General features: G+C 44.6%; 1 protein-coding gene across 3 annotated transcripts in view; it reads right to left on the bottom strand.

Moving 5' to 3' along the window:
* sash1a (SAM and SH3 domain containing 1a) overlaps positions 1 to 10,111 on the bottom strand; it is a 156,781-nt gene extending 146,670 nt beyond the window's left edge. The window contains exon 1 of one of the 3 annotated variants that reach the window (XM_034580358.1): positions 8,615 to 10,111. In XM_034580358.1, the coding sequence (XP_034436249.1) occupies positions 8,615 to 9,118 (504 nt within the window). In that variant the 5' untranslated portion in view covers positions 9,119 to 10,111. The remainder of the gene's footprint in view (positions 1 to 8,614) is intronic. The other 2 variants (XM_034580359.1, XM_034580362.1) reach the window with 2 other exon arrangements.
* Between the last annotated feature and the right edge of the window lie 9,334 nt (positions 10,112 to 19,445).

The raw sequence follows: 19,445 nt of genomic DNA, 5'->3' as shown, positions 1-19,445 counted from the left end.
CCCCTTTTCTTGTGCGTGACCTCCCCTCCTCACATGCGTGGGAGTCAAAAGTAATTAGCTTTCTTGGACTGTAGGTCACACATGACCTCCGAAGGAAACACAGCATTAAGAATGTGTGAGGTTACTGCACATCTGCATACAGTGCCTGTGCATTACACAACAATGTACAGAGCCATGACAAAGTTCAGGTCTGGTTTCTGCTACTGTGTAAAGGCTGAGCGAGAAAAAAGGGGAGCCGATTTCCGAAAGGCATAAAGGTAAAGTTAACACATTTCCTCAATATTTTAATTAAGATTACTTTAAAGCTTTAACAGATTCAAAATAATAAAGAAGGAAAAGGCCCCAAAGCTAAATTTGAGCACCCTGCATGGTCTGTAGTTAGTAGCAGCCTCTTCAGGAAGGATCACAGATTGTAGACGCTTGTTTTAGCCAGCTAAGTCTTTCACTTCTTGTTCTTGGGTTTGTGCCCATTTTTCCTCAGAAAAGGCTTCTAGTTCTGTAAGATTTTTTTGGCCGTCTTGCATGAGCTGCTCTTTTGAGGTCTATCCACAGATTTGCAATGATTTTTTTGGGGCTGTAGCAAAGCTTCAGCTTGAGGTGTAGTCCATTGTGGATTTTTAGGATGATTATCCTGTTGTAGAAGCCAAACAGACGGTGTTATGTTTGCTGGTATTTAATCAATTCCATCCTTCCCTCTACCAGGGAAATGTTCCCAATGCCACTGGCAGCAACACGAGCCCAAAGCATTATCGATGAATTATGTGGTGAGGATGCAAGAAAGGTTTTTCCTCTGATGACTCCTCCACGAAGGTCATGTTTGTGTAGGTGTTGCGCTGCTCAGTAAGACTAATGCATCACCACTCCAGAATCTGATGAATCTTCCTGAAGGTCTTTTGGAGACAAACAGACCTTTGGATTTGGCTTTCTGGCAAATCTTTGAATAGTCCTTCCAGAGTTTCATGGGCGCTTTCACACCAACTCCTTTATTCTGGACCTTAAGACGTTTTTAATTCAATCCAAACCAAAAGAAGAGGTGTGAAATGTGACTCGGACCACGATCTGGGCCAACACACCAAAACGACCCAAAAGAAGTGGTCCAGATGTTTGCAGTGAGAAAACACTTTCTTGACAGATTGGACCAATTATAGGAAGTTGAGAGAGGACAAGTACAACAGAAGTAGAAAAACCAGCATAAGCCTTACTGGTCTTTCTACAAATGGAGTTGCGTACTGCCAACTGATGAAATGGCTACCTGAAATCACTTTGTGTGTTAGGCAACCACTGAGATGAGCCCATGGCTAATTTAGATCTGAGACCTTGGTTAAAGTTATCTGAAAACTCAAACCTCTTGAGATGCCCGGGATTTTTTTTGGTAGTGCTCTTTTACCTGTTTTCACTCGAAAGCTGTACAAAACAAATATAATAAAAATGTCGAAAAGAAGGTTGAATCTTTAACTTTATGCCTTTTGGAGATCAGTTTGTCTTCCACACAGTTTTCCCAGGGACAGACATTTTGACGCGGGGTTTTCCAAAGATTTTCTAACCAATTCAGTTTCTTTTTTTTTTATGAGAAATTTTAATGATCCCCACCAGAGTAATCCCAGCGAGTGTAGCCATAACTGCAAACATGACAGAGCCGCAGAGAGGCAGAAAACGTGCGGTTGTGTGTTGATTTGCAGGTGTGTTTGCAATCTGGATCCTGTCACAGACAGATGCTCGGGCCTGCTCTCTTGTCACTCTCCATCCTGTTGCGGTGCTTGATGTCTTCATTTCCCTCCATCTCCACTGTTCAAAGAGGACCACAGGGTCATTACTGTGCACATGTGCCGCGACTATCATGGAGTTTCTTTCACGTGTCTAAGGGCGGTTTCTGCATGAAAGCGAGCTGCAGTTCGTGTGTTCTGCAGAGAGGCGGTGAAGAAGTGTGTGAAAAACAAACTTGTTTACAGCTGCAACTGAACATCTAGCTTCTCCGTTTGCTGTTGCTGACGAAAGGATCTGCCTTCTGTGCACTGGACTATAAAGTATAGCCTTGATTTTAAAGGCTTGGATTCAGAAATACAGAGGGGGGCATTTTACACATGTCAAACATAACTTAGAACCAAAATAACATTCGCTTCTCCCATTCAGCCTACACTCTCCCTACTGACGGGTTTTCTGTTGAGAACTGGCTGAAAACACAGACTCAACATATTACAGATTACAAAACAAATATAAGTATGAATTCTAATAACTTGCCTGTCCACCGAAGGGGAATATAAGTATTGATAATGGAGCCTGCAGCCACTCCTGATGCAGACATGCTGTCTGGAAGGTGCTAAAACCTTGGACCAGAATAGCTCTGATAATGTATCTGTCATGAATGTGTGTCATCAGGACCTGTTGCCCGGCACACTGTGGAGAAAGAAATGGCTCTGCAGTCTCCTGCCTTATTTAAAGCCGTTACCATGGCTGCATAACTTTAAGTGACACGCGTATACTGTAACTCGCATATGTTATTTAAATACAATACATCTCCAAAGGCTATAGAGGGAGTGACATTTATACTGCCACGGGCATACATTTTAAATTTTTCCACATGAGCTAAACATCTAAATGGTGAGATTGTTATGGCCTTACAATCGTCAGTTGATTAATTGGAGAGAAGGTTAGCACAAGTTTGAGTTCTGTGAAATGTCATCTTTCCAACACAGTTCGCATGTCCAGGGAATAAAAAGCAGCTCCAAAGCCAGTTGATCATGTGAGAAACAGAACAGTAGGAGTGAGACCCTCTCGCTCCCTTCCTGCTGAAATAAGAAAACCAGCTGCAAATACAGCGTAAAGGCCGCTTTCCCACATTTGCACATGCTCCCAGGAGATGGGTGGTCAAGTCTAACTGACAGAGGGACAGACAGAAACTCCCTGACTCACAGTGCCAGACGGTGAAATCCATCCAGTGAATGGGGATTTATCCGGAATGATTAAAGAAATATGTGAAGTGGCTTCTTCTGCAGTTATTGTTTTCCTGCCTCACAAAGGACCCCACACAGAACGTTCCACAGATGGGAAACTGATGCACTCACGACAATCTACAGCTGTTTAGAGACGTGAACTCTGGAAACATTTTCTGACTCATGGTTCATGTCCTAAATCTTCTAAAGTAAAATGAGAAAGATAAATTTGACATTGTATAAACAAGCACCCTCTGAGGAGCCATTAGTGTGCGCAGCCCATTTCATTGTCCGGGGGCGAGACCACCATCAAACCATAGTGTTTTAGTCCAGCAGGTCAGAAGCTGCAGGGGTCAAAGGTCATCGTGATAGCCATCAGTCCTCACCACTCACAGCTGCTCTCCGTAGAAACTAAAACCTGGTACTTGCAGTTTATGCTTAACAAAGATGGTTTTAAAAGCTCATAAACAAAGTGGCTGTTTGGAGAAAGAACCACGAAATGAGTGTATATGGGACTTTTTTCCATCTTAAGGGAACGTGATCCATCCCTTTTAGTGCCCTGCTTTTTTTTTATAACCCAAACAGCAGCTCACTCCGCTAATTGACTTTCTCAGTCCTCTCAGGACAATGGAGCTGGTCCTTGACTTCTTTATGACTTCCCCTTTATAAGTCCTTGGTTGATTGTGCCTTTAAGGAGCCTTTAATAAAGACTAAGCAAACAGGGGTTTTCAGCAGAATGCCTGGAAAACGCAGAGGCTGTAGTGAAAGGCTCCGTTATGGCAACACGCCAGCCCTTATAGCACGGGTCAAAATGAAGAGGATGTTAACCCGAAAGAAAATATAGGGGAAATGAAAAGCTCGTGAAAAGTGTTCTCTGCAGGGTTCCACTGAAGCCATGAAACAGCTCTTTCTTCAGGAAAAACAGCCAAGTTGAAATAATGGCTTTCTGTGAACGTATTTTTCATGTGACAGCAATAGCCTGTAATTCATGATAACGTGTAGTTGAAAACCGAATGCAGCTTATATTTATATAATACAACAGCTTGACTGGAAATCTTTGTCTAACCTGAGATATAACTTACTTGAATGGGAACCGCAGAGGAAAGAGATTCTATCACATTTGTTCCTACATTGATTTTTTTGGTTCTAAATGTAAAACTGCTGACATTATTTTTCACCTTCGCCAACTCTTGGCAGTCGTCCACAAGCCTGAAGGGCCTTCGACACCCCCAGTGGGCCAACACGGGGTCGTCTGAAACCAAAACCTAATTTCCTGCCAGGGCCAAAGTGCTGGGATATTAATCAAGATAAAAGGAGTGAAAGAGGAAGTGAGACGAGTGTTTGGCATGAATGGCGTCGAGCTTCTTTTTAGCTAAAGGAAGCTGGTAACAGTTAGTTAAGCGGCTGTCCTTCATTCTGAGTGTGACAATTCTCGATGTCCACTGCATTGCTCGCATTCTTAAGGCTGGTTAAGCTGCGGGCCTCTCACGACTCCCAGCCTACACATTTGATCAGCTGTTGAGTGGAGGTCAGAGGAAGGACTAACGTTCCTCCACCACCTGATGGTGCGTCCCCTTCACAAACACCCACCAGGTCTTCTCCGGCCGGCAAAAAATGTGCCCATCTATTTACAACCCTCTCCGCATGACACCTAGATTTTTATCAACCACCCATCGGCACAATGCTGGACACTTGCCTCCGCAGCCCGGTTCAATGGACGGAAATTGGGAACGCAAAACAGAGCAGTAGTGAAAGGATATGTGGTTCCATCAGCCTGCACACAAACAATGGAGAATCTCCCACTGTTTGGCTTCTACTTCCTCCTGACACACAACACTAACAATGAGGCGCTATTATGACTGAGTCCGTCCACTGTTTACAGCCCTGGATGAGACTAGGATGAGAACATATCTCTACATGGTTTGGTCCTGAGATGAATCAAAGAGTTATTTAAAGTAAAAGATATTTTTCTTATAGAATAAAAAAAAAAATCCATATAGATCAGTGGGGTGGGACATTAAAATAACATTAAATTTCAACTTAAACTGTACGCTGGAGAAATTGTGTCTCGTAACGAGTGAAAGACGGAACAGAGATCTGAAGATAAAACATAATAAACTAGAATAGAACTCAATAAAGCTGAGCCACGACCCAACAGTTCCATTAAATTCAATCAAGCTGCTACAAATTTCACACACTCTCATAGATATCAGTTCTCTAAATGTCTGATTTAAAAAAAATCAAGATTCATTGATTATTCTCTGAGAAATCATAGAACATCCTTCAACCAAGTTTTGTGGAAATCTATTCAGCAGTTTATTTAATGTGGCTTAAAAAAACAACAACCAACAAACAGTGAGGAAAAACTCAGCGACTTTGAGAGCTTTGAAAAGCGCTTTATAAATACGATGTATTATAAAAACATATACAACACAACTAACAGAGAACAAGGTATGACAAATGACTGATTTGGCCATTTAAAGCTACACAAATCTTAAATGAAGTCTTCAAATGTCATCTCATTAATCAAAGGACAGCTCGGATAATCTAATCTATAATGTATATGATCATGTGTCTTGTTTAAGGAAGCAACCTGCTCCCCATCAGCCATTCACACACACGGGTTCACTCAAATCAAACCAAAGCAGACATGGTGTCTGTGGAGTTGACAAATACTTAAAAAGCAGATTGATAGTTTCTCCAATAACATTTTTACTCGCATTGCAACAGAAATCCATAAGAAAGTTTCAAGCCGAAGATAAAGATTAAATTAACCCTACGCCTGCAGTGGATTGAACGAGAGGCAGACGAGCAGCTCCGTCTCCCAGTCTTATATTGTTCCCTTATGAGAGATCTAGAAATGCACAACCCATCGCACAAGTGTTTGTTTACATCAGTAGGAATAATACTCTCTCTCAGACGAGGGGTCTCTGCAGCTTTGATAAGGATCATGGGTATTTATTATACCCAGCAGAGCCCTTTCAGTGAATTGTTTGATAATGGGGGCTGTCGCACAGGATCCTCAGCAGGCGCGAGATAGGGCTTCTGAATATATTGTGCCTATATTGCGTATGTTTCTGGCACGATGACAAACGGCGGAGACAAAGCCGCTGACACGCAGACGAAGGGGGAGAGGGGCTGTCAGACGTTTGAGCGTGAAAATCCCTGTGCACGGCACAGAGGACAGTTTTAATGCGGGTGGAGAACTTGGTTATGCTATACACTGCACATCCCTGGAGATTGACATTGTGTGTCCTGTAATTGCCCCCGAGTCTCTCTGGTCTCGGCCTCCACTGGGGCTGACATCTCATCTCAAGGGCGGCGAGAAGGGGAGCTATCTACAGACCAATCACAGCCCAGTTAGTCAACCCTCCATCAGCTGGTCACAGCTCCATCTCTTAACTCCTCTCACTTCTCCTGGGGAGAAAAGCACTGGGCTGGAGCCAATTCAAAACTACAGGGTTAGACACACACACAAACACACACACACACACACACACACATATACACACACACGCACAAAGAGAGCGAGAGCGAGGCAGAAAGACCTTGACCTGCACATTCCCCTCCGCAGCCTCGACACCAAAGCTTTGGCTCTAAATAAACACAGCCTTCAAAGGGAAAGAGTTTAACCCTCTGGAACCAACACTTTGTTTCAGCCCTGGTTTGACAGATAATCCCTCACAAATCCTGCATCTCTGTGGGATTCACCATCGGCCAAAGTGGCTGAAATATGTAGACTGACAAGAAAGAGCTCATGCAACATGCAAAACTAGGATTCAGAGCTGGTTTCAGTTTGAGAAAGCTCATTTGGAAGCAAGCGCATACTGGACAGGGTTTATGGAATTAATGTTTGGGTTGTGTGCTGTTAGATAAATAGGAGTGTGGGTATGTGCCTGTGTTTGCATCACACCAGGATCTTTGTCGGTTGGAAAATAAAGTCAAACAGACAAGCCGTTACAAAGCACACCCATAAATAAATAATTATATGCAAATGCAGACACTCCAGCAGACAAACAGTCCCCTGCTCAGACCCGACACTGAAACATCTGTCCCCAGTGATCTGATCACAAGTGGACAGTCCTGACTACAGGTGTGAACACACCCAGGACAGAGGCATTTCAGATCCGATCACTCAGACCACATCCGGATGTGCGGTGGGACGCATGTGGCCACATTCTTTTAGCTGTGCGTACATTGGGTCTTTGGAAACAGACATGATGTTTGTGTTTATTTGCTTATGGAGCAGGGAGGTGAGATCTAATCACAAGTGGTCACTGGAGGTGCACGTGGGGACGCATTCTAATGCCCGGTGTGAAGCGACGTACTCGGAGCTGTCCACTTGTGATCGGATCGACCAAGACGCATGTTTTTTAACAGGTATGAACAGGGCCACATGTTTGATCCCACGCAGACACCGTACCTTTTCGGCTGACATCTAAAAGCCTTCATTACTCGCTCAGCTACTGAAAAGCAGCTAATCACCAGGCTCTCGATCCGCTGAATCAAGGGTTCCTGTTCCCGCCGACCACAAAAACCTTCCCTTCAGGAAAACCTGGATGACTTCATTTCTGAGGAAATAACACCCTTAAATATAACATCAATCAGAGAGATAAGTATTGCGTTGAATGAATGAGGGAAATTAAAGTGTCAGGATTCAAAAAACGGCCTCCAAACCACCTGCACATTCTCATAGCTGGGGGACTGGTTTCGCCTGTTCCACTCACCAACTGACAGGCAGTTACTCTCGATCGTTATTTTTCGCTGAAAGTTGCAAATGAAACGTCAGGTCAAATTCTCGGGTTGTTGAAAACCCTGCGTGTTGCTGTAGGTTTCCCGGGCTCAGGACATGACCTCTGTGTCCTCGCTGGCCTGCAGAGACGCCGGTCGAACGCTGTATGTAAACAGCAGACATTCGGCAGAGGCTTCTCAGCTGGTGCGGCATATGATTCGGACACTTCTGACCAAAAGGTCACCGTCAGTCCTGTGAGAACAAGAGGGCCCTCTCACAGTCTGGCTCCTCACAGGACCGCCACAGCCAAACCCGGCTCGCCACTCTTCATTCACCACAGCAATCAATAGCCCATTGCCCATTCATCAGGGCTCATGGGGGCCTGGTTGGTCCACCCTCAGTGGACAGGTGAGGTCAGACTAGATTTATAATCACCAGCGTAAATCTTCTTTTCTCCCCCCCTTACAGGAAATCAGAGACGCTCCTCAGGAAGCTCCTCTCCGCTCGCCGCTTATTGATCTGCAGCAACTTCATTCCCATCATTCACCATGACAGCAAACCACTCACACCTCTGTACTGAATAGTTTAGGCGGACTGGCATTTACCTACATGGTTCAAAATAGGCCCTTTGCACCAAAAAGCCCTCTTCTCTGACTGACAGTTTTCATCCTGCATGCGATGGATGATTGCTGAGCAGGTGACAGCAGCTTTTGTGGCTTATAAAAAAAACTTTGTGCACATTGAAAATACCTTTAAAACACATGGAAATCAAAAGCTTCACACAGGCTGAATGTTTTAAAGTGTATATCAAACCAAAAATATGAATTAGGGTGGGACATTTTATAGTGTGTGTGTGTGTGTGTGTGTGTGTATTGAACATGATTCACTGGTTACTGGTTACGCTGGTTACGCATGACCTTTGGCAGCTGATGTGTGTCAGTCCTCCTCTTACCTTATTAGAATAGGGCGGCTTGGCCAGGTTGATGCCATCTCTGATGAGTTTATCCCTGATCATGATCTTCAGCTTCAGCTTGGGGTAAATCACCAGCTCCCTCCTGTTGCCCAGCGTCAGGTTCCGCTGCGCACCCACGTAGCCACCGGTGCGCCCGACCCGGTCACTGTTGGGCTCGGTCCAGGACTTGGACCCGCGCAGTTTGGACTCGTACTGGTCCACCATGTGACTGGTATAAATCTCGGCCGCGGGTGGCATCGGCTCCAGGGTGAAGTAGAGCGCGCTCGCCGTGTCTTTGGCGTCCTCCTTCAGCCTCCTCACCGCGTCGTGGATCCTCTGCCGGTGGTGGGGGATGTAGACGCCGATGGCATCCAGGTCGGGGTCTCCTATCTGTTTGCAAACTTCCAGGTCGTCGTATCCGTTATCCACGAAAGCCTCGACGTACTGGGCGAGCTGGAGGGTCTTCAGCCACTCGAAGACGATGACAGGTCCGTTGCTTGTCATTTTGGCTGCTACAACTCGGGAGGGAAGAGGACACTGAAGTGATGGTTACTTTCCCATCCGGCGTTTCAAACGCATCCTAAGGTTGTTCCCATCAACGTGTGTTAAAACTGCAGGATTAAACAAGAACGTGGACGATCCATGGCGCAGCTTTGGTTACAAATGAGTCCGCGATGTGTTAGATACACGAACAGACCCGCTAGTGAATGAAAGGTTGATAACACCTGTCAATATTTACACATGGAGATCACCTCACTTTCACTTGCCGCAGCTTTCAAATCCCAAATGTCATTAAAACATCGATTTTACGCACGGACAGCAATTTACCATGCGCACTCACTTCCAGCAATTAGGCTTCCTTAAACAAAACTGAAAGCCAACTATTCTCATTCAAATAGCTGCGGCACGGAGCAGATTTGGTATGTTACGCACGGCAGCTGCTGCGTCTTAAACCCCGCTCCACGGCTCCGGCTCCTTCCTTCAAATCTCCTACAGCGCGTTGAAGAAATACATCCACGTAAAGAACTAAAAAAACACAAGCGGGCTTTAAAATGACAGAAAGCCGACGAATGCGTTCCGCGTCCAGCCGCTCAGTCCACGTCCTCTACGCGTCGCTCGGTTCCTCTTCCAGCCGGCACATCACTACACTGGAACCGCAGCCAAAAGCCAACATGTTCGCCGCCGCCGCCGCCGCTCCTCTCCGCCGTCCACGCCCCCTCCACCCCAAAATCTCACTGTACCAATTTTAGAAATAGTGATGCGACTTCTCCTCTTTCCTCCGCCACCTTCTCCCAACTTGTCACGCAGCCTTTGGGGGCAACACACCGGATCGCCGGGTCCGCTGCGACGGAAAGTTGGTGCGAAAACAAAAGCGCACGCACAACGTGGCGCACAGTCCAAATGGATATTGTTGCTGCTGGTGTGTGTCACATTATTATTTCCCCACGATGTAATTCCGTCCACCGCACCTCTCTCTCTCTCTCTCTCTCTCTTTCTCTCCCTCTCTCTCCGTGTCTCTCTCTCTCCTGTACACACTCGCACTCTCTCACTCATTCAGCATTTCCACGCTTTGGTTTTCTCCACACGCAGGAGCTCCCTCTATGTGGTGGCTGCGGAACTGAAGGTTTCACAGCACTGGGGGCTGATGTAATAGGAGAAGGAGAAGTTAGGCATTACTCATCCATCCTTGCGTCCATCCATCCATCCATCCATCGTGGGCTGTTTTCTCTCGACTTTACAGCCTCACAAGCAACTGGAGCGCAGGCGTCTGCATCAAATCGCAGCACCACCGGATGCCGTCATCATTAGTATCAGACAACAAGTCAAACTGTCCAGGAAAAGAGAGAGAGACAGAAAACGAGGGGAATTAGAGGGCTTGAATAAGACCTGTCCGCTCTGTCCAAACGGATGCCAGGCCGGTCGGTGCTGATGCATGCTTTATCAAATGTGAGCTGACAGCTTGTTAGGGGTCAGTTTGATACAATCACCATCTCGGCTCGGAGCTGGAAGTGATTTGCCGGGGCCCATTATGACAAGTGGCGGGGGCCGGAGAACAAACACAAACAGTCAGCGAGGGAGAGCGGAAAGCATAGCAAACAGTCTCCTTTTGGAGATGCCAAAGAATAAATAAAAATGCATGTCAGAATGTCAGTGCGGAGAGGTGCACGATGCCGGCACGCATCCTTCATCGCGTTCCCAGTCCAATCAGACTGGAGTTAGTTGACATTTCCTGTGATTTGCCCATCTGCTGCTGTCAATGCAATTACCCAGAAATGCTCTGTTGTCCCTCATCCTTTGTAAACACTTGTAGAAAGTGGTTTGACTGACAGGAGGGATGGGGGTTAAACCGGTGCCGAGTGTGATATGATACAGTAGAGCTCGTACTTGTACTGTAAACAATATAATGAGTTTTCAGCCACTTTTTTTTAAATATAAACCCAAAGTACAGAACTTGTTTTGGTCTGAGACACAGCGTTATCAGACATGAAAATAAGTTTTAATGTGTCTATTATTATGGTGACTGACTGAAGACTAACCAGGAGTGTACATGTGAACCTTGACGATTAGCAGAAGCTTAAAAAACACAGACCCTACCCTTTAACATTGACTCTGAACAGCAGCCTATTATATTTTGAGCTCTCGTATATTAGGATTACAAAACACAAAGCTCTGTCCTCTTCATTGTTTAAAGACACACCATTAGATCGGTAACAGGAGCAGGGGATTATGGGAGCAGAGTGACAGATGGAAGAGGGAGACTGGTGCGCTCTATACGGTGGCTGGACTCAGATTGTGCTCAGGCGGTGCCAGGATTGCTGTGTTTCCACTTTGCTGCCCCAGGCCATGGTGAGTGACCAGCAGGAGCTGAGGGAGGCGAGGGTGGCAAACACACTCACGTCTTACAAGCTGGAAGGAAATATACATAATGGTTTGTTTGATCGTAAACACCTTATAAATATTAACTGTATATGTTAGTACTGCACATCAGGGGTCATTGGGGAACCCTGAGGGACTCCCACGCTTTCAGAGAAGGTCCAAAACATTTCAGCCATTTCTATTCTTACTCTATTATAATAATCATTATTTTCTAGTCATTTTGATGTTAAGGTGGAGAAAAGGTCAGCTGGCTCACTCATGGTTTGGAACTTCATAACCAGGACAGAAGGCCTGAAACCCCCTGTGGCATGTGTGTGTTTAATTAGGAAGTAGCAGGAGAGTTAACCAATCAAACATAGATTTTTCGAGTGGGTGGAACCAAAGTTAATTGCCCCTTGTCTTCCTAAAGGTCAGATATATTTCACTGGGTTTACCTGTTTTTCCTGCACAGGGATCTGATGCAGGAGAGCTTGTGGCAGACTGGCTGTTGACGCTCAGAACAATACACAATGGTTTGGTTATGTTATGTTTATTTTTTGGCTAAATTAAAGTTTTCTATGTTGCCAAATGTGTTTGTTTGCCAGGAGAGGGTGATGGTGGTGGTGGTCGCTTGCCAAGAGGTTCAGCCAGTGTTGTGTTTACAAGACAAGAGGTTATATAGCTCCCTCTGAGCAGCGCCACTGGCACTACTGAGGACAGAATGGACACAACAGTGGCTCAACATCTGGTTATCATGCTAACGGCAATATAATCTAAGTGATAGAAATAGAAGTGCAAAAATAATTAAAGTTTGTTTGGTTTTACATGTCTATCAGAAAATTTGACCGTATTTTCAGAAAATCCACTTTATCAACACACCAATTGTTCCATTTGTAAACTTTCCACATAGGGTTTTTATGCACAAATTGAAATTTTGAAAACTGCTTTAAAAACAGCATGATGGACATATATCAGTTGGCAAACAAGGAAGAACCACTGGTTTGGCATACAAATTTGGTATTCAGTATTATGCTGTAAAAAAATAACTGATTAATCAATCTGACAGATGTTTTTGAATACCGAGATACTGCATTATGTATCTTTTACAGATATGATGGATTTTTAATTCAAGCTAACTGCACCACCATGTGTTGATATTGTGTAGTATTACATAAGAGTACGGTTTCATTGCTTTGCAGTGACATAAAAAAGGCCGTCTATGGCCAATTCAGGCGACAGCGCCATTGCTCTCCCCGCTGAGTGTGGCGGTGTCGCCCTGAAGCCACAGAACTGCTGCCACATCAATAACACCTCAATAACCAGCCCGTAATAAATTCTGAAACGGGGAGCCCAGAGCATTAGAGCTGGTGAATGTGAATACGTGGTGGTGACAGAGCACATTAGCATTGGTGCTGGTGAATATGTATAGGCTGCTTGGACTGTGCTGATTGAAAGAGCGTGAGTGTGGCAGGTTGAGGTAAGGAAAGCTCCAGCAGACACAGCTGGAGGGTGAGGGGACAGACAGGCGGACAGACAATAGCGGCTCCACTGACAGCCAAGGCCCTCTCTATGCTAATAGTCCACGGTGTGTGCTGCAGTTTTCTCCCTGAACAGAAACACCCAGGTATTAGAAGGTGGGGTTTTTCGTTGGGTGAAATTTCTAGGGCCTCTTTGGCTTCAGACGTCTGGGTTGCACCTTTCAAGACCTCAATTTTAGAAACCTTTGAAGCAGAGACTGGCTTCTGTCCACCTAGATGCAGAGGCACCATGAAGGTCATGGATGGCGGTTGCTAGGTCGAGGCTTTTGCGGGCGGCTATCAGTCAGTCTGCTGATAGATATGTAGGCTCATCTGCCGGCAACAGAAAGCACAAATCCCAGTTCATGCTTTGGAGTCAGAGTCTGTCTGTAGATAAGGTTAATGATGTCAGCTGTTTTTGATCACCAAACACTGTCTCCCTTCAAAAATGGGTCCTCTTTACTCGATTGACCATCAGCCCGAGATTAGCTTTTCTGGAATTTTGTTAATTGCACAATGAGAGATGTAACAATGGTTTGTGCCTCGTCAAAATCTGAAAACATTTCACCATCCGAGTCTCAGATTCGGTGGAGTTGGCTGGAGATGATTCTTGAGGAACAGCCAAGACGAGAGGAAAACAATCCTGGCGTGAGCTGATGATTGCCTGTGATTGCTGCACATCACGTTTGGCTTCATCGGGGGTTGCAGGTCTAGTTTTCCTGTGTTCCTACTTTCTCGTGACGGGAAAGGTTCACTGCGAAAATGTATTCCGCGAACATGGAAAAGAGCAAATTGGGGAGCGCGGGAGAAAAACTCAAACTTTGGGGGGAGGGTATAATGATGAGTAGCTCAGTGGTGAACGTGAATAAAAAATCAGTCCTTAATCCACATTGTTTATTGTCTTGGGATGCAATTAAGGGAGAGAAAAAAAAAACACTGAACGACTTATTTTTGCGGGATTAAAAATGAGGGAGCTCTCTCCCTGGAGGTCGGTGGTTCGGGGCATCCAGCGGATTCGTTTTCAGCCCTCTGGCATCTTCAAGGGGGAGAAGAAGGAAAGAGCTTGATCTGTCTTTACGCACTTTTAATTACAAACGGCTGGCTGGGCCCGGGAGCTCCAGAGACCAGAGGTGAGGCGAGCATGTCAGGACCAGCTGCCACTCGGCTGGCAGCTCAATATCAACCTAAACATCCCCGAACCCACGGAGGGAGAGGGAGGGTTGCAGCCCGGGGTTAACGCAAGGGTTGCACGTTTGAGCATATCAGCCACAGAGAAAACTGCCAATGGCCAGACAGCATGTGAAGGCAACAGGTCAGTTGTCTGTGTTAGTATTCCCACTGAAGCCATAGAAGTGACGCCATCAATCAAACCGCAACTTCTCCTGGGGACTGGCTCGATAAGAGCGACTGGTGGTGATGGACGGTTCTCTGATCAGACAGTTGTGGTGATTACCTTCAGTGGATCACGGGCTGATGGAGCGAAGACTAATTTTCTACTCGCACAACTCCTGCAACTGCATTTTCAGCTCCGGAACAAGACTGGAGGGAGCCTCGTAGCAATGAATACTTGAACCAGAAAAACAATCTGCAAACCTGCGATACAGATTTTAGTTTTAACTTACAGAGAGTCTTCAGCATCCTGATTATAAACTGGCGCTACACACAAATAGCTGAAAGCTTCTCCCAAGGACTAAAGCAGGAGGCACATAAAAGAGATGGTAGTTTGTTCAAGGCAAGTGCACGGACCCGGTAGAATAAAGACATTGCTAATTAAAATCACTCAGACACAAACCAGCAGTTAAAATTAATTGTATTTATTGTGCCAAGAATTCGAATCTTATAGCCGGCTAATGAGCTGAAAACATTTAGACGAACCCAGAGAGAAAACGCTTTCATAACAGGTAATAAATTCATTTTCTTTAAATGGGTCACACTGTCTCCAAATATCCCCAACTCTTTTTGTTTTTAGCCGTGTTAGAAAACTGAAGCACAACTCAGAAAATATCCCACGATTCCCTCAAACCGAGTAACCTAAGAAACCGAGCTCTGCTCCGACTTAAGCCGTTATCATGGAAACACAGGCTTTACACCAAAGGGAGAATTACCAGGCAATATGACGGCTGTTATTGCCTCCGGCGATACTTTAATAAGACCCAGCCAACCTGTGACCCGACTTCTCAGCGGCAGAGGTAGTCGAGGGAGAGATTTGGTGGCTCACGGGGCGCCGACATGCCCACAGGAACCGCCTCTTAATTCCCGGTCAACTGCGCTGGTGTGTCGTCGCGGTGAACCGGAGTTCATGTAATTAGTATGGACGGCCCTGCGCCATCCGAGCACAGCAGCATAAGTGGATTATGTATATATGCAAATATTTGACACACGGCCACAGGCAATTTGAGACATGCAACTGTGAGAAGTGATATGACGCAGAAATGTGTGGCGTGTGTTTTTCTTTCACAACTGGGTACTTGTGATAAAAAAAAACAACTTTGCACACTGACAGTTAAATGAACTTTTCGGTTGTTGCTAAATGTAAAAGCACAAAAACATCCGACTTGACGCCACCTCAGTCTTTCAAATTACCCAAACTCAGCAACCCTCAGAAACACCGAACACACCTGTTGATCTAAAGCTGGAGATACAAAGAGCTGTAAATGAGCGCCTCCTCTCTCCTCCTCCTCTCGGCTCCTCAGTTCCTCTTGGCCGCCTTTAATTACAGATGTGGGGATAATCTAGAGGGGTCAGGGTGTGGCTGAAGACGGGCTCGAGCATCTCTGACAGGAGATATTGACTAAAGCACAACCCGAGCTGCAGCCGCTTCAACTCGTGATCTACGACTACCCTCAGATCCACAATGGCACCTGGAGGTATAACTCTCAACTGACAAACCGGGCAGGCATCTGGGAGACGACTGCTCAACTGAACATTCAAGGAAATCTCTTTAAGATTGTTTCACTGCACCAGACTTGTAATAAAATCCTGAGAGATAATAAAATACAAGGTGATGGAGAGAGATAGGAAATCGCATCCCAACTAGGAGAGGATTTGAGAATTGATTTCAGCTCTAGCGTCTCTCGTGTGTGTTTGCGTGTGTGTGTGTGTGTGTGTGCGCGCGCGCAGCTCTCAGCGCTGAAGGGAAGGTTTCCAGCTGATGATAAATGAAGCGTCATGTGACTTCAGATAGTGTTTTATAACAATCCCCTCAGCAAAGCAGCGGCGCAGAAAGTCCAATTAATAAAGATTAGCTCGTCTTTTTTTTCCCACAGACCTCGTTTTCCTCCTTAATTAAAAGAAGGTGAATGAAAATGAATGAATCATTATGGTTACATTGTAAGTGAGGCTTACAGATGAAATAACTGAGGAACTTACCAAAAATTAAAGACTGTGTTGTAGCAAAACTTCTGTTTCTCTAGAGAAGATTATAGTTAACTTTGTTTCTTGGCTGACAGCACACTCTGTGGACTCAGTAGATAATTGAATCAATTTAAATTTTGACTGAAAAACTGAGACTGACGACTGGAATTGTTTAAATAAATGAGAAATTTAATTAATTTAGTTTCCACTTAGACGACAGGAGTGTAGAGTTGAGAGAAGACACAAAAGCATGAGGTGAAAAGGTTTTTAACTAAGCTGCACATCCGCCTTTCCCAATGAATGTACCTCAGGAGGACGAGAGACAAAAAGCAATTAGACACAGCGGCCACCGAGTCTCATCGCAATAAATCTGGACTCAAACTAGAGGTTCGGCGCTGGTGGCTGCAAGCCCAGGTTTGTTAGCATGTTATATTAATGAACAGGGCTCTGAGCTTTTGTTCCGTCCTGCACACCCCCAGGCTCTATGTTATCCTATGACGCATCGGCAGAAAGAAACCCAACATAGAGTTGAGGACAAAAGGTGAATGTTGGATGAAAGCAGCTGAAAATGTACATTGTTAAAATAATTACGTGTAATCACAGACGTCAGGATTTCCACCTTCCTTCACTGCACAGGTCCGTGATGTATGAAAAAGCGACGTGAAGGAAGAGGGAAAGTAAATGGGTTATCGAACACGAGGTTCGATGACTGTATTAATCTCCGCCGTGCGACAGAGAAGACGGATGGTTAGTGTAAAAGTCCATTATTCATTAGGGGTCATTATGGGCGACGAATAATGATGGCTATGGATGAGGGTCCCATCATAACTCAAAATGATTTCTCAACGAGGGAATGACAAATCAATTAGACTGGATGTCTGAGTACGATGAGGAGATCCTCCTCAGGACAAGCTCAGTTACAGTTCACCGCCAACACATTCTCCGATATAATCACAGACACTACACACTGGACCTCATATTTTATGGTTTTCTCTTATACAGGTTATTTGTTGGAGTCCAACCGATATGGATTTTCGAAGGATGATGCTGATACCAATATATAGTAATTCCTTATTGTTATCAAAACCTAATGGCAGATGAATGTAATTGCTGCTTTATATTTGACAGTTCAATATTAAACTTTATGATAAATAACTGAAATCCAAGAAAAGGAATAGAACTTGAATTTAGAAAAAAGAAACGTTTTCTTTTTCGCTGTAAGATAATTTAGTTTTGCGTGCGTATTGGCAAACATGTCTGTGAACCACTCATATTGGGCTCTAATATTTGTTTACAAGTATACTTACACATAAAGTTTGTTATATTCCATATAAATAAGATTTAAACATTTCATCTTTGCATGAAATTTACATATATACATATCGTAGTTGGATGATTTATAGGTTTTTATAAGATTGTACACTGTCGACGTTCTATGACACCATCTTTTCCAAACTGACTTCATTATTTCCAGTTTAGGTGACTTCTTCATTGCAGACGATATTTCCACATTTGTTTAAATACATAAATTCCCTCCCTAATTTCTCTGCCACTGCTTTTTTAAAGTAAAGTGCAAATGAGAGTTCACTAATGAGATCCATCCCACTGCACATTAGTTTACCTGAAAAAATGTCCCTTCTCAAATAATAATTCAGCGCGGGGGCTTCATTGAAATTGTAGATGAGCTCTATTGGAATACATTACTGGGAGAGAAGTTATGCTGAGGGAAGTTTGCTTTATGCTCCAGAGGAAGGGAAAAAAAATATTGAATTTACATGAAACTCTATCCAAGAAAAAGACCACTGGATTGAGATAAAGCTAAATATACAGAAAGTACACAGCACACAGGCTGTGTGATGTTATGATAATTCAAAACGGATTTCGGTTGGATGTTGGATGTTGGATGTAATTTAAATAGTGAATAGTCTGGTGGACGATTTTTCTCACACGAGAATGATTTAAAGTGGTAAACTGCTCTTTTCTGGTCAAGACACTATCCCATCCTTGAAAGAACCTCTTCTCTAATCGCTCATCTCTGCAGAAGCCACCCTATCACCAACCCCCCCCTTCCACTCTCAAAAGATAATGTACGAGTCCGATGACTCAAGTGTTTTCTATTCAATTTTCTGCTCAAGTAAGCTCCTTCAAAGATGCTGCGCAATTAAGCAAAGAAATGACTCGACTACGTTTGATGCGCTGCACAGAACCCCCGGGACCTGAAAGTCTCACCTTACAGCATGCACGAGTGAGAGCCTCATGCGTACCCACACATGCATGTGCACACGCGCATGTACACGACCAGGACTACAAGTCCAGTGAGGTTCAGTGTAAAGTCTGACGGACATCGTTTGATCTCATCCACAGCGACTTTATTTAACCGAGCACATTTTGGGTTTATAGGAAATTCGTTTTTTTACTAATTAGCCTACCAACTCACAAACTACTGGTTACACTTCCCTCCAGGATTTCCGGTGGTACTGCTCCATTTGGTCTGTTTGCGATCAGAACCAGAGGCTCCGTCTGTTTCCGTATATCTTTAACGTTGAAACACATGGGGCTTACTACAGCTTCTGGTCCCCATATGGACCCCTGCAGAAAACTGAACATTTGGTGTGGAGCGACGTTAAATCCCTAACGGGCAAAAGAGCAAAACCAAGCGGGCACTGACAGATCACTGGAATATCACCGAGATATGAAATACAGAATTTCAAGGGACTTGAGAGAGATAGGATTAGTAAGAAACCAGGCTAGAGGTGATATCAGGATATGACTGAGGGACGAATGAGGAGTTGACAGGAGAAACAGACTGACTTGTATGAATGTAACCAAGCTCTCCATCAAATGACAATTAGCTAGAGTGGTGTGCCTGACTTATTAGTCCACGATGAATCAATGTTAGTGTTGTGGCTATCGGGGTGAAATGTAGAACTGTGAGGCATAATATTGGTTTTATTAAAATATATATATATTCTGCCGGGAAAAATCCTAGTTCTTCTCATGAACAATGGATTGTTTCTTTATACACTGGGTTTTTTAGTTGTTCCAAAGCAACACTTCCAAAGCAAGAGTGAAAAGATGGTGGATACAATGCAGTGTTGTTAAAA

Source organism: Hippoglossus hippoglossus, chromosome 24, assembly GCF_009819705.1.
Source record: "Hippoglossus hippoglossus isolate fHipHip1 chromosome 24, fHipHip1.pri, whole genome shotgun sequence".
In the NCBI taxonomy this organism is placed as follows: Eukaryota; Metazoa; Chordata; class Actinopteri; order Pleuronectiformes; family Pleuronectidae; genus Hippoglossus; species Hippoglossus hippoglossus.
Note: the sequence above shows the minus strand (reverse complement) of the source record. Positions and strands in the feature narration are given on the sequence as shown.